Consider the following 15,023-nt stretch of genomic DNA (forward strand, 5'->3'; position numbering starts at 1 on the left):
TTCAAACATGTTCAGGCTTGAGTATTAACAGACAAATAGCAAAGAGGCCAGATGGACTTGTTTATTAGAATTCGAGCCTCTGGAAAACAGCTTAGAGCAACTTAATATAGCAACCAGTGGAATAAACACACCAACTGCACAGGGTGGTCAGAGATTGTGTTGTAAACATCAATTTATTAAAGAAAATAAAACCCAAGTGACAATTTTAAAATTCTCACCAAACACTTTTGACTAAAGGCAGTATTTTTGTAGTACCTATTCCTCAGCTATAAATGTGTGCTTCTTCTTAAATAGCTCTTTCAGAAGCCCAGGTCCAGCCCCGGAGACGAGCTGGTGACATCACCCTGCTCCACAAAAGAGGAATTGTTCAGCCTCCAAGAAAACCGAGTGAGGCCAGCCTTCTGCAAGGACAAGGTGGGGAAGGGCCACCTGCCCCCGTTATCTTTGACGTGTGTGTACCTCTTGCTGTGATTCTTTTCAGATCACTGCCATTTATCTTCCTGGCTCCTGTTGAGATTTTGGAGGTGGGGGCTCACCCAAAGGGGTAGGCCACGTCTGATGTCAATCAGCATTTGGGACAGGGACAAAAATCCTCACCTTGAGAATGTTCTCAGATCCAACCCTCCCCCCTGAACCCCATCCCTCCTCCTCTTCTGCTGGTCAGTCATGCAGCCATTTAGTTTCCACTGGTTTTTCCCTGAAGGAGGATGAACTGGACTTGGCATCTCTGCAGGAGGAAAGGAAAGTTCCCATCCCCGTCTGGCCTCGGGGCCAAGCACCTAGAAGACAACCAGAGCTTCCCAGATGCTGAGAGTAATGGTTTCTCAGCACAGCTCCAACTGTTATTACACCAGATGAGTCTCGGTCTCTTTACTCTTCCATGACTTTCAGTTGCTGTTTCCTTGGTCAAGTGACTCGTCGCTGGACCTGCAGAGGGGAAGTGGGAAGGGAGGGAGCAAGAGCAAAATTGCCCTGCCACATTTTAAATATTTATTGAGCAAATACTATATGCCAAGAACTATTCTAGGTGCAGAGTCAAGCTAACCCGGCATGGCCCCTGCCCTCCAGGAGCTTACAGCCTAGCCAAAGAGACTGACATCCAGCCAGGATTTTACTAAATCAATTAAATAAATAAACTTTTAAATGAGTACCAAATTGTGACAAGGGCTGTAAGGAAAGCAGGATCCTTGGATGAAGAAAACAGTGTAGGACCTTCCTAGATTATGCGGAGGCAGAAGATGTGTCTAAGGGGGTGACCTTTGAGTTCAGACCTGGAGGATAAGAAGAAGTTGGTCATACAAAAAAGAGCACTTATTTGGGCACAGACCAAGAGTGAAAATTTTGAAGGGTTGGGTACAGTGACAGAGAACAAGCATGTGGACAGGCACGGAAAGAGAGAATCGAATATGACTCAAAGTTGGCAAAAGATCTCCCAGACTGGAGAAAGTCACCAGGGAGAACCAGGTAGGTCTCACCAGGTAAAAGCGCCTCAGAAACCATGACAATAGGTCTGGGTTTCATTGTAAGTAGAATAGAAAGATCTGGAAAGTTTTCAGTAGGAGAATGACAAGGATTAGTGATGTGTGATTACACATTAGTGATGAGTGGAGCTTTCATTTGAGTTGGGCAGGAGCTGGGGTGAGATGGAAGAGGCTAAGAGCTCTCGGTGACTTAGGATGGGATGATGGCAGGAGAGAGGAAGAATGCATGTGGAGGGAGAAACCACAGCACTTGCTGTTGACAAGGTCATGAGAAGGGGCATTGAGGGCAAAGGTGGGAGGGCTCAAAGATGACTCCCAGGTTTTGGAATTGGCCCACTGAGTGGATGATGGAGATGTTAACTGTGACGGGGAAGACTCAGGAGGAATGGGACTTTTTAAAATTCATGGGACATTAATTTATTAAAATTAATCGAGCATTTAATTTTAACCATCACAAGTTTGAAATGTCTCTGAGACATCCAACCAGAAGTGCCATGTGGGCAACCAGAACTATGAGTCTGAAGGAGGAGATCCAAGACGAGAGGTAAATGTGGGAGAGTCTCAGACAGAATTTGAAGCCATGAGGAGGACTGAGATCAGGTAGAGAGAGAGCGGAGGAGGTCAGAGAAGTCAGGAGGGAGTCCCAGGAGCACCAGGCAGCAGCGGCGAGGAAGAGGTGAATCCTCAAACACTTCATTTGAGCAAAGATTGTGAGTTTCTGTGAGACTCTTCTGTATGTCACTGTAACGGTAGATACGTGGCATTATACATTTATTCGCCAAAACCCATAGAGCTGAATAACACAAAGAGTGATCTCTAGACTTTAGTTAATAATAATCTATTAATATTCATTCATCAATTATAACAAATATAACACACAAATGCAAGATGTTAATAATAGGGGAAACTAGGGTGGAGTGGGCAGGAAGAGGGGGTATATGGGACCCCTCTATACTTTCTGCTCAATTTTTCTGTAAATCTAAAATTGCTCTAAAAAATAAAGTCTATTAATTTAAAAAGAAGAAAGTATGGGGCTGGCCCCGTGGCCGAGTGGTTAGGTTCATGTGTTCTGCTTCGGCAGCCTAGGGTTTCACCTGTTTGGATTCTGAGTGCGGACATGGCACTGCTCATCAGGCCATGCTGAGGCGGCGTCCCACATAGCACAACCAGAAGGACCTGCAACTAGAATATACAACTATGTACTGGGGGCCTTTGGGGAGAAGAAGAAGAAGGAAAAAAAAGAACAAGATTGGCAACAGATGTTAGCTCAGGTGCCAATAAAATAAAATTTCTCATCACAAGAAAAAAAAATTAAGGAAAAAAAAAGGAGAAAGTATGGGCTTTAGGACCTGGCTGAAAGAAAACAAATCAAAAAAGTGTCAAAGGCTCTCCTGGAAAGGAAAAGGAGCTTAAAACAATATTGATTTATTCTGAAGAAAAAAGATACCCTGTTCTTATGTCTTGTCTGAACATAGCACAGATCAAAGATCCAAGAGAAATCATTAGCTTTCCACCACTATTCTGTAATTTGACATCTCTTCTCAGAGTAAAGGATTTGAGAAGCTGGCAAAAAGCATTTTTGACCAATCTTAAGATCAATTGTAAAACATCGATCCTTTTCTCTATACAAATCAAAGCACATTTTGCAGAGCCCAGGTCAAAAGTGAGATCTTCTGGGGTCAATCAAAACTGGATTTTAAATTCTACTCCCACTTTTGGCATCTGAGTGAGGTTGAACACATCCACTTGACTTTTCTGAGGCTCAGTTTCAATCATCTGTACAATGGAGAGAATACTTATCCCATAGGCTTGCTGTGAAGATGAAAAAGATCTGGCATTTCATAAATTATACATACTATTATAATTAATGGTAAGAATATTACAGATATTACCATTTTATCCTTATTATTATTAAGCACTGGACATTGCACTAAGTTCTTATAGTCATTATCTCTAATATTTCCAACAGCGCTGTAATAAGCCTTCCTAGCCCCAAAGGCAGATGAGAAAATACTCAGAGAGGTCCAGTGACTTGTCCAAGATCAGACAGCTGGTAAATGGGTGAAAGGAGAATATGAACCCGCCTCAGCTTGTTTCCACAACCCTCTCAAATGCCTGCTCATAGATTGCCCGTGTCAGTACAAGGAGTTTGCAATATAAGTAAAATCTTTTTATTACTTTTATTGCACACTTACATTGCTAAATTATGTCATACTTTTGTACAGCAGTGGTCTTACTTGGGTGTCAATACATGGGGAGGTTACAAAGTGGCTTTAGCAGGAAGGAAATAAAGATGGATTAGACTGGGTTTTCCTCACTGGGATTCAGAGGGAATCAATCACCCTGGATTCTTCCTTCATTGTCTCAAAAAAAAAAAGATAAAATGAATTTGGTCCTTCCAACCTTCCAAAATCTGCAAGCCCTGCCCTCCGTCTGCACCTGGTCACCCGCGTCACAGAGTGAATACAGTCAGTCCATAGAGTCTGAGGTCTAGCTCACTCCATCTTGGTCACACCTGTATGGAAGTCCCTTGCTTTTGATTCAAAAACCTCTCTGGTACCCAGACTTGTCCTTAAAGCCCACTGCTAAGGTAAGAATCATTACACCGAGTCTTTCATTATATTTCTCTGTTATCTCTGTGTTTCACTTGGAAGCGTTAAGTGTTTGGGGTAGTTTCAAGGAAAAAAGTGTTGGGTGGTGGGAATCTACAAGATGCTACCGTTGATATTTTACTTTAATTATCATGGAAATAACTCACCATCTTTATTTTCTTTTCATTCAAAGAATGTAATTCTTGATGAATCCACAAAACCCTAATAAAGGGAAGCCTTTTACTTTCTCAAGGACTATCCACTTCAGCCGTCTCCATTACTCCCTGTGAGCAAACCATTCCCAAGCTCCACTTGAGCTGTGTAGACACACAGATGGTCTGTGGCATCTCTCTCTCCCCCCCTCTCTCTCACACACATGCTGTAACTTTCCTGTGTTTTTTTTTTCTCTGTCATTTTTTGTCCTGAAAACTGAATTGGATGTATTTCCCAGAACATTAAGTGAAATTCAGAGCTCCAAATCAAAGACTTAAACATTGGGGTCTCCACAGAGACCTCAAGCTTCCTGGACTTTAAATGTTAGAAAAAGGAAGGATAGTAGGCAAAACCCTTCGTCTCTTAGTTAACTCTGATACACTCTGAAAAGGCAAGTCAACTAGGAAATGGAACAGGAATATTTTTTTTTTAAGTCTAACATTAGGCATGAGAACAAAGGCCCACCTTATGCAGCAGCCAGAAGAGGCATTCAAACATTTCGTCAGCAGGATTCCAGCCAACCTTCACAGCTCACTTTTATAAAGCTGGCCCCAGGCATTCCAGAGCAAGATGTGGCTGTGCTGTCTGCTTGTCCCTTAGCTACTTCAAAGTTGTTGGCAAAGCGGCCATCAGACTTGCCCGAGAGCCATGGCAAAGAGTGGACTTGTAATTTACATCCTGGTTATCACCTTGCTCCTGGACCAGACCACCAGCCACATGTCCAAAGTCAAAGCCAGGAAGCACAGCAAACGCCGAGTGAAAGGTAATGGGGCTTCTCAGTCCAGCACCATTCTAGGCTTGCTGAGTGTGGGGAGGGGCTGGACAATATTCCTTTCCAAACTCCTCCAGGAGACTGTCCCTGGTGATGGTACCATGTCATCATGTGGATATGGTGTTTCAGGTGACTGAGTGACTTTTAAATTCTCTGGGACAGTTTGATACTTAAAGGAACTATGTTATAGATTTTTTTCTTTTTTCTTTTTTGGTGAGGAAGATTGTCCCTGAGCTAACATATGTGCCAATCTTCCTCTATTTTGTATGTGGGTCACTGCCGCAGCATGGCTTGATGAGTGGTATGTAGGTCTGCACCCAGGATATGAACCCATGAACCCCCAGCCACCAAAGCAGAGTGTGGGAACTTAACCACTATGCCACTGGGCCAGCCCCACAGTTTTTTCTTTTTCATAGAAAAAAAGGTCTTGTAATGTAAAAAAATTCTATCTTGTATATCCTTTCTCAGGTGGGATTCGTTAGATATGTAGAATGTTCTTCAGAGGGAGTCACCTGGATATGTGGACACTGGTATATGAATGAGGGGTCAAGTAGAACATCCTGATTAATAGAGTACAGTGTTTCAGTTGTAGATATTGTGTAACTCTATTCTCAGGTATTTGTAAGATAACTATATTCTTATTAAATGTGTAGTAGAGGATAGAGCTGTTGGTAATTGTGACTTCTGTTTTGTCATTGGTTATCATGTAGGTATATTTTCACATCCCTGGCAATATAAGGACAGTCCAAACTGTATATTTAAGCTTTTTACTGTCATAGAGAAATTGAACCTCTTTTTAGCTTAAAAATATCTCAATACACACACAAGAAAAATTTCAATGCACAAAGTCATGTAGCCTTTGAAGACATTTTAATGCAAAACTGACTCTCCCAATGCTCTCAAATTTGGGATGGCTTGAATTGAGTTAAGAAGTAAAAAAAAAAAAATCACAGGGTGATGTTTTATCTCATCCTTTGGGTCATTTTTGTAGAAGGATATTTCAAAGTAAATATTATGACACTGTTTCCTTATCAATTTCACTTCATCAGTAACCAAACACACAACAAATACCGATAAGGTTAAAGACTTGATTTGACACAACAGGGATGTCTGGTGGGGAAAGAAGGGGCTTGTCTTTTTGCGCTGCATGTGTCGTGTTTTGATGATCATAAAGAGCCCTTTTTTGAGGGCATTTGTTTCTACAATTTAGGTCTGTTGCAAGGTTTCTTAAGTGGAATTTTTCTTCCTTATAAAATATTATATTTCCCTATTACACCTTTTAATGCAAGATTAAAATATCTCTCATGCATAGATAAAGTATACTCTGAAGATGAGGGCAGGGGAAGGAGGGGGAGAGAAGATACTGGGTGATGTGGCATTTTTGTTGCCAGCATTTCTTCACCACTGGGAGGGAGTGATAATGGGATGACCACCCAGCAGTGTTGTAGGGAGGGGTATGAATATGTGAATGTGTGTTTGCTGTGTGGGTGTTTCTGGAAGAATTGCAGTTCGGGTCATATAAAGCTCCCCTCCACTCACCACCCACCTACCCATCCACACACAAACACAAACGATTTTTTTTTAATTCTTTAACTTACTGAGTACACATCTTAAATATCATCCTCCCAAAGCAGTTTTTGCTACTTTTTGCCATTAGGTCCAAGAAAGTACATTCTACAGTAGGTAAAGCAGTAAACCCAGACTTGCCAAACTGTTCTTTCCTCATCCACTCGCACACTTTTAAAGTATTTTAAATACTGGAAATAATACTAAAGTTTATTAAGTCAAAAGTGAAAGCCATTTTCTCTCTCTTTTCCTTTCCACCGATTTATCCACTATTAGCTTTTTGGAGATAATATTCCCAGCTTTTTAAACACACAATTAAAAATGGACACTTTTAACAAAATAACAGTTGGCTATACAAAGTATTTGGCAGACAAATTAATTTGTTTTACCTATTAAGTCTTGGATAGCTATCAACATAAGGCATACCTCAGTCCTTTTGACAGCTGCATAACATTTCCTTCTGTGGATGGGTCATGACTTATTTAATCCATTCTCTACTGGTGAACTTTTGTGTGGTTTCCAATCCAGCTCTTTTTGATCCAGTGCCCCAGTGAACTGCTCTGTACACATATATTGATCCCCATGCTAGGATGTTATGATTCACGTCTAGAAGTAAAACTGTAGGTTAATTACACTTTCTAATTATCTCTGCAAGTGAAAACATCGATCCATGGTCCCATCTTCACTGAGAGGGCCTATTCCCATGCACCTTGACAACCTAACATCGTATCATTGGTTTAAGCCCTGCCAACCTAACCAAAAAAACCCCACTTCTTTTAATTTGCATTTCTTTGATTGATCATGAGGTTGACATTTCTTTGATTGTTAATGAGGTTGAGGTATTTTTCATACGTTTACCGGTCATTTCTTCTGGGAATTATTTTTGCATTTTATACTGTGCCTACTTTTAGAGAATAACAATGATAAAATGAAAGGGAGTCCATTTTTTAACTTAAAATGGCCATTGAATGATTTAGCTCCACAAACAAGACTTCTGTAGTATTTGCTTCATAGATCTCAACAAATTATGTGTTGCAGTAGTAAATAAAATATAATTTTTACAGTGAAATAGTTGTCCCCTCTATTCACTGTAGACAGAACACATTCGCATTTGTCACACAGGATGGAAGAAGCCAAGACACCTGGATAATGACATTCACAATGATCTCCCAGACCTTACTATTAATTCATGTGTCTTCATGTTAATTACAATGTTGACAGCTTCCCCATGGAGGCCACTTATTTCAATAGAATGGAGCCAAAAGCTGAGATAGTCTGGCCCCCAACAGCCAATGGCTTTGCATTCCGAATGTACCCTTATATTTATTCTGTATTGAATGGCCCCATTGAGGAAATCCTTGGGTTATTGCATGTCTGAGCTGAGCTATTGAATGCTTTGAGAATGGATGTGCAGCATTAAGTGAAACAGAGGTGGGGGCCACCCCTGGAGACCCCAGAAGGCATGTCCTAACCCAAATGTGGAAACACCCAGCTTGCAAAGCACATGTTTAAGGGGTCAGTGAATCAGCACATTTGGATTTGGGACTATCCTGAAAAATCCAGGATAGAACAGAGATTCTCTATATGTCATCCCCACAAAGAGACAGCTGGGAACAGTTCATATCAAGCTTTAAGCTTCTTCTCTGAGGCCATGTACTAGGGACCAAGCAGGTAAAGGCGATCGCTGTGCAGAAGAAGATGGGAGGGATGGGGAAAGAATAGACTTGGAATCACGAGATTCAAATCCCAACTCTGCACCTTACTAGCTGGGTGATCTTTGACACATTAATTCAGCTTTCTGTGCCTCTATTCCTCTTGTGACGTGATGGTGTCTATTTCATAGAAATATTGAAAGAATAAAGCTCCTGGCGAACAATGTGGTGGCTTTTAATATTTTTTGTTTTTATTATACTTTATTATAATTCCTGCCTTTGAAGAGCTACAAGCTGTCAATCTCTAAGACAGTCCCCTCATCAGGTCTAGAACAGTGATTTAGCCAAGGTTGCTACTTTTCTACCACTTACTCATAGCCAAGGTTGGGCAAGGACAGCCATGAAGTTTAGCTTGATCCACGGAGGTTCAAGACTAAATAAATTGCTAATCTCTAATATATAAGGCTTTTTTTACATGGCCCTTTATCACTGCCTTTCTCTGCTTCTCCCTGGAAATCACTTAACCCTGCTAGGAACCATCATACCTGATACATCAGTTGAGTGGAAATACTGGGGACGGGGGGCTTAGGTGCCCAAATAGGTCTGAGTGTGAGTTCTACCACTTATCTGCAAAGTCACTTAGCTCATTGAGTTCATCCTCATTCTTCAATGGGAATCTCATTTTTCTTCCTTCATAGCTATTTTTGAAGAATAAATGAGAATAACATGAAAGCATTTTATGTACCACAAAGAGTCTATTCATTCCACAAACATTATGAGTACCTATTGTGTGCCAAGCATCACGTTAAGCATCATGCATACCATGGATAACAAGATGGATGAAATTAAGAAGTAAAGCAAAATGATTATGGATTGGACCAAGTGTGCTGAAGAAAAATAAAGGTTCAAAGGAAGAGATGAGCCAGAGGGATGCTAAGGTAGAAGGATAATCAGAAAAGTCTTCTCAGGAGAGGAAATGTTTAAGCTTGATAAGGAAGTGGACAAGAGCTGGGCCAAGAGTGTGCCAAGCAGAAAGAACCCAAAGGAAGGGGCCTGAGATGAGACAGCTTGCTCTAGGATGCATCTGAAAGTCAGTGAGTCTGAAGTCTAATGACGGAGGGAGAGTTCCACAGGCTGGGACTGGAGAGATAGACAGGAGCCCTATCTTGCAGAAGGAACTGTTAGTGTTATTAGCCCCACCATGCCCTATGAATCTTCTTGGCCAAGTTATTATCATGCATTTTTTCTCATGGACACTGGGCTCAGTTTCACTCTAGCCTTGGATTCTGGATTCCAAAGCTTTATTTTGTTTTAATTCTATCTTATTTTAATCATATGCTTTTCATTCCTCCTATCCCACCCCATCCTAAAATATCCCCAGAAAAGGATGGGGACCTGAAGACTCAAGTTGAAAAGCTGTGGAGAGAAGTCAATGCCCTGAAGGAAATGCAAGCCCTGCAGACAGGTAAGACCCCATCTCATCCATGCCTCCTTGTCTCAAAAGAGATGGGAAAAGAAATTGTGATTTGCTAGCAATTCAAACCATATCTGGACTGCATGTCAAGTTCTAGGTGAGATCTTTTTAAAAGAAACATTGACAAGCCAGAGATGTGTCCAGGAGAAAGGATCCAAAAGCTAGGGAGGCAGTTGTTTTGGGAAATCAGCTTCATTTTCTACTCGCTTCTCCTATATATAAGTGGTATAGAAATAAAAATAGGCATTTCAATATTACATTTTAAAAGTCCATCCATAACTCTTCTCTAATGGTCAATGAAACAGAATTGAAGCAAGTATCAACTAGCTAAAATAATTAGCATTCATTAGATGCTTACTAAGCACCCATCGGGAGATCTGCTGAGGTTTAACTAGATGCAGGGTCACAGGACTCACTCCTGCCACATTGGGCATGAGATACACACAGAAGGATGTTGGTTAGAACCACAGCTTGCCAACAGAGGGCAGCATCTGGTGTTCTTTTTTCGTGGGAGTAAGCTCCCAACAGCCTCTGTGGCCATCCACACTATTGTCCGGGAGCTACTCTCCCTGGCTCCCAAGGGTGAGGAAATGAGAGCCACACGGGGCAGGCTCAAGAACAGCTCTGTCTTGTGAGGTTCATAGTCCCAGGACCCAGCACCTCACATAGCAACTCCAAAAGCAGAGCTTCAAGGGTTCTGCAAGAGACCTGTCCAGTTACAAGAGTTACCGTCTTTGGGGAAGACTGAAGTTATAACTTTCCATCAGGTACTTATTACTCCCAGGCCAGCTGTATGTTACCAATCCAGGGTCATTTTTACCATAAACAGTGTTGCCTAGAAACACTGGTGACATATTCCCTTATCAGGTTTCCGGGGGAACAAAATTAGAAAGTTAAAGGAAGATCAAATGCATTTGCAGAAGAGGAAAGAGTTTTATTAACCCTTTATCCACAGTCAGGTATATAAATACTTGATAAATATTAACACATCAATCCTCCAACAATTAATGAGATAGGTGTCATTATAATTATCCTCATTTTACAGATGAGGAAACTGAGGCACAGAGAAATTAAGTAATTTCTCCAAGATCTACATACCTAGTAAATGTCAGAGCCTGATTCTCCAATGCTTTGCCCTGAAACTATCTTTATGTTTGGTTTATCCTCGATAACCTAAACACTATTACCAGGGCTCACTTATCTGCATAAGAAAACCACCTTCTCTCCACATGCAAACTCAGACTTTTTTAAAAAAATAATTATGAAATACTATCCAGTTCCAAAAGTCTCAAGGAAATTCAGCACATAATGGAGTAACACAAACTAGCGAGCATGTATATATCAAAGCAGCATGAGGCTAAATGCCATATTTTGAGGGTGGGACAGACCTGGGTTTATGTGGTTATGATCTCATATGCTATGTAAGTTACATTTTTATGTGCTATGTTGTTACAAGTAATAACTTCTCTAAGCCTCAATATCCTGATATGTAAAGATGGGAGTAATAAAATCCCCAAAATTACTATATGAGTTCTATTTATCTCAAGTGCTTGGCACAGTGTCTGACACAAAAACTCCAATAAATGTTAACTCATCATTATCACACATCATTCATTCCACAAATATTTATTGCTATTTGCCAGGTCCACTCCTGGATGTATTAACTCAAAAAGCGTGTTAATATGTCAAAATTTGCATCTTTACAGTCTGTCTTCGAGGCACAAAATTTCACAAGAAATGCTACCTTGCTTCAGAAGGCTCGAAGCACTTCCATGATGCCAATGAAGACTGCATTTCCAAGGGAGGGACCCTGGTTATCCCCAGAAACTCCGATGAAATCAACGCCCTCCGAGACTATGGTAAAAGGAGCCTGCCAGGTGTCAATGACTTTTGGCTGGGTGTCAATGACATGGTCACAGAAGGCAAGTTTGTTGATGTCAATGGAATCGCCATCTCCTTCCTCAACTGGGACAACGCACAGCCTAATGGCGGCAAGCGGGAAAACTGTGCCCTGCTCTCCCAGTCAGCTCAGGGCAAATGGAGTGACGAGGATTGTCGTAGTAGCAAGAGGTACATATGCGAATTTACCATCCCTTAATGGACCCTTTGCAAATGCATCTTCCAAGCATGATGCATTGGTCATGATGTACAGGCTGATGGTCTCCAAGAATAAGTCAAAATTGTCACATGGGAGACTGTGTCCATAGGAATACAAGTCAGCCAATTTTGCTACCACGTTTCATTGTTTTTACCCTCCATCTGGTATGGAGGATCGGAAAATAATGATCTAGCCACGTGCACACTGTTAAAGTGGCTTCTGCAAAATGGACTATCAACTCCTCTCTTTCCTAGTCCTTCTCACTTGTATAGACCAGGTCTGTGCTAAAAATATGATAGCCAGAAAGCAAGCTGAAGCTGCCTGGAAGATTTCCTCTTGAAAGTTTAGTATATATTTGATTGATGACGATTCTCTGAATCAGAGATTCTAGGTGCTATATAATCCAAAAACTTTCAGTCCGAGGCTCAATCTACCCTACCCTGGTCATAGTATCGTGTTAAACCATTACCCTTTCTTTGAGTTGCTGCGTCTCCTGGTGGGACTTGTCTCTTGTCTGCTACATCAGAATACAAATGTCTCAGAAATATTCAGATTTAACTGTTTTCTTCAAGACCTCCTCCCCCTACCACACACACACACTGTTTTTTTGGAAATGTCCAGTCAAGATCTGAAAGGAAATGATAAAAAAGCATATCTGGTCAACTTCCATTCCCAGCATAGCGTTACATTACAATTTCTGACTCGAATGGGCAACCCAAAGGCAGAACAGAGCAGCAGATTGTAAGGGAAAAGTAAACAGGGAAAAAAATGTCTACTTTTCCTTTGCTTTAGCATCCTTCCCTTCCTTGATGAAATCGAGGCTGGACATTATATATATACGTTAGTTTCATTTTTTTACATACATTATATACTTATATATATTTCAACAATCATTACATATTTAAGTCTATTAGGGGCAATCTATCCTCGGAAGTTGAAAATTGGATTTAAGTAATTCTATTTTGGAGTCACATGTCTACGCAATATTTTATTCTGTCAAGTGCTATTCCCATTAAATAGCTTAATTAGATTGTATAAAATAACTTCATTACTTAATATGAAATTACAATTTAGGCTTGGGGAAAATGGGCTTTTTAGAAGTCAACAATTTTAAGTACATTCTGTCCTTCAAATAACTGTCTTTTTTTTCCCCCCTTTAAATGTTGCTTGCGTTTTGTGAATAATATCCTTCTCTGCAAACTTTAACTACACGTGCTTGGAATTAAGTTTTAGTTCTTTTCATTGCACAATAATAAAGCCTGAATTCTGAACAGTGTGGATACGTTTCGATGTTGACTACAGGTAATCAAGATATGTTGATTTATAATGAACTTGGCATAATTTGGGGGAAAATACCCTGGATTTGATCAAACTGGTGATTTAAACATACTTGAAGAATAACTTTGCCTGCCAATAAACAGGTAAAGCCTGGGGAGGAGACGGGCACTTTAAAAAGAAAATGCTACCTGAAATTGTTTTTAGTTGACCCTGGCCAACACCCTACTCCAACCATACACCTTAATACAACCATAATATCCTTAAAGATTATGACAATAATGAAATTAGTAGACATTAATGGTAGTACATTCTCATCATATTCCAGGTACTGTTCTAAATTTTACATAATTCTCATTAATCTCCAGAACAACCCTCGGAGTTAGGATCTAGAATTATTTCATTTCACAGAAGAATAAACTGAAGAAGAAAGATGTGGTAACTTGCCCTAAGTCACACACCGGGAAGTAGTGTAGTTGTGACCAGGACCCCACAAATTGACTCAGATCCTACATCCTTAGCAACTATGGGGGAGCTATGACAAGATCAAGCCTGCTCAAGTAGGCAATAAAAGTAAACTCTAATCCATCCTCCTAATTTCCTTCATCTGGGGTAATAATTTGGGCAAACAGCTGACCTTGATAAGGCATTTATTCTGATGCTGCTCCAAAAAAGTTGACTAAAGACAACCAGGGTTCATATAAGTCAGTGTCAGAGTTTGGGTCCGTAGGAGATGGGGTTAGATAAGATGATCCTTCTCCCAAGCACCCCAACCAGAAAGATGGAAAGAAGTAGTTTAATTCAAAGGAATAGATAAAGGTAGTGAGGGGAAATCAAAATAAGTTAGCAAGACAAAGAGCAGATGGATGGGAGACAGAGAAAGACTGAAAGGGGTGGATTAAGAGATTATCTTGTTTGCCCAGGTCGAACTCATGACCTTGACTTTATTGCTTAGTCAACAAATCAACCAAGAGCCACATCCACAAGATTCACTAACCTAGACTTGCTGTTAGTCTATTTCGCTTGTTGAGTACTATTTAGCAAATGACAATTGGTCTTCAGGCAAGATTGATAAATAGGTCTTAACTCTTAGGCCAACTTTTCTGTCTTCACTAGAGCTGCCTGGACTATATTGTGGAGAAGCATCCTGAAGCTTGGTGGAAAAAGTGCCATGATAATTAGCAATGTCTCTCACAAGTTCATGGTAGGAGGACATCCACATTTGGGTCATCCATAGGGTAAACACCCGACTACCTGCAAATGTCAGTGATATTCAAAGCCCAACAGTCAAGACCCTACAACCTTTACCCCAAAGCTGATTCTAATCTCTAGAGCAGTGTTTCAGAAACTTTTTTTGTGCTTACAAATCACCTGGGAACCTTGTCAAATTGTAGATCCCATAGGTCTTGTCTGAAGCCCCAGATTCTACATTTCCAAAAGCTTCCACTGGAAGCCAACAGTGCTGGACCACACAGCACAGGGTAATAGCGAGAGTCTAAACCTTCAGCTACTTGCCCGGGGATAGTCTCTGTTGATTCCAGCGGTTTTGCTTCCCTTTAACCCCAAAGTGAAGGGTAGGATCCACTTTGTCTGAATGAAGAACAAGACTAAGGGCAATTTTTCTACCCACCACAGATGCTTCCATCCATATCATTAAATGAGGTCCAAAGTAAAAGTCAGTTAGGTAAAGGAAGCATCAGTGGTTGAGACTCAAATCAGTGATTTGAAGGAGGGTATTGCGAGGCTCAATGGTTCCTTTCTCTTCCTTAGCATTGCTGAATAGCATTTCTTAAACCAAAAATAAAGACATAAAGTCTTTCCTCCTCTCAGATTAGGGAGGACTTTCATATCCTTACCAAATAAAGCACATCTAACAAATGAAGAAGTTTACTAATTTTAGC

General features: G+C 40.7%; 1 protein-coding gene across 1 annotated transcript; it reads left to right on the plus strand.

Moving 5' to 3' along the window:
- The first annotated feature begins 301 nt into the window (after positions 1–301).
- On the plus strand, positions 302–13,123 carry CLEC3A (C-type lectin domain family 3 member A). Its single transcript, XM_001501775.7, has 4 exons — positions 302–1,464; positions 4,720–5,048; positions 9,657–9,740; positions 11,456–13,123. Exons 2-4 carry the CDS (start codon positions 4,934–4,936, stop codon positions 11,845–11,847), a joined length of 591 nt encoding a protein of 196 aa, XP_001501825.2. The 5' UTR covers positions 302–1,464; positions 4,720–4,933; the 3' UTR covers positions 11,848–13,123.
- Positions 13,124–15,023: the final 1,900 nt, after the last annotated feature.

The sequence above is a fragment of the Equus caballus genome, chromosome 3 (genome assembly GCF_041296265.1).
Source record: "Equus caballus isolate H_3958 breed thoroughbred chromosome 3, TB-T2T, whole genome shotgun sequence".
In the NCBI taxonomy this organism is placed as follows: Eukaryota; Metazoa; Chordata; class Mammalia; order Perissodactyla; family Equidae; genus Equus; species Equus caballus.

Coding starts and splice junctions, on each gene's coding strand:
- CLEC3A (XM_001501775.7), top strand. CDS start 4,934: ATGGCAAAGAGTGGACTTGTAATTTACATCCTGGTTATCACCTTGCTC. Junction 5,049..9,656: donor CAGCAAACGCCGAGTGAAAG/GTAATGGGGCTT, acceptor AAATATCCCCAG/AAAAGGATGGGGACCTGAAG. Junction 9,741..11,455: donor AATGCAAGCCCTGCAGACAG/GTAAGACCCCAT, acceptor GCATCTTTACAG/TCTGTCTTCGAGGCACAAAA.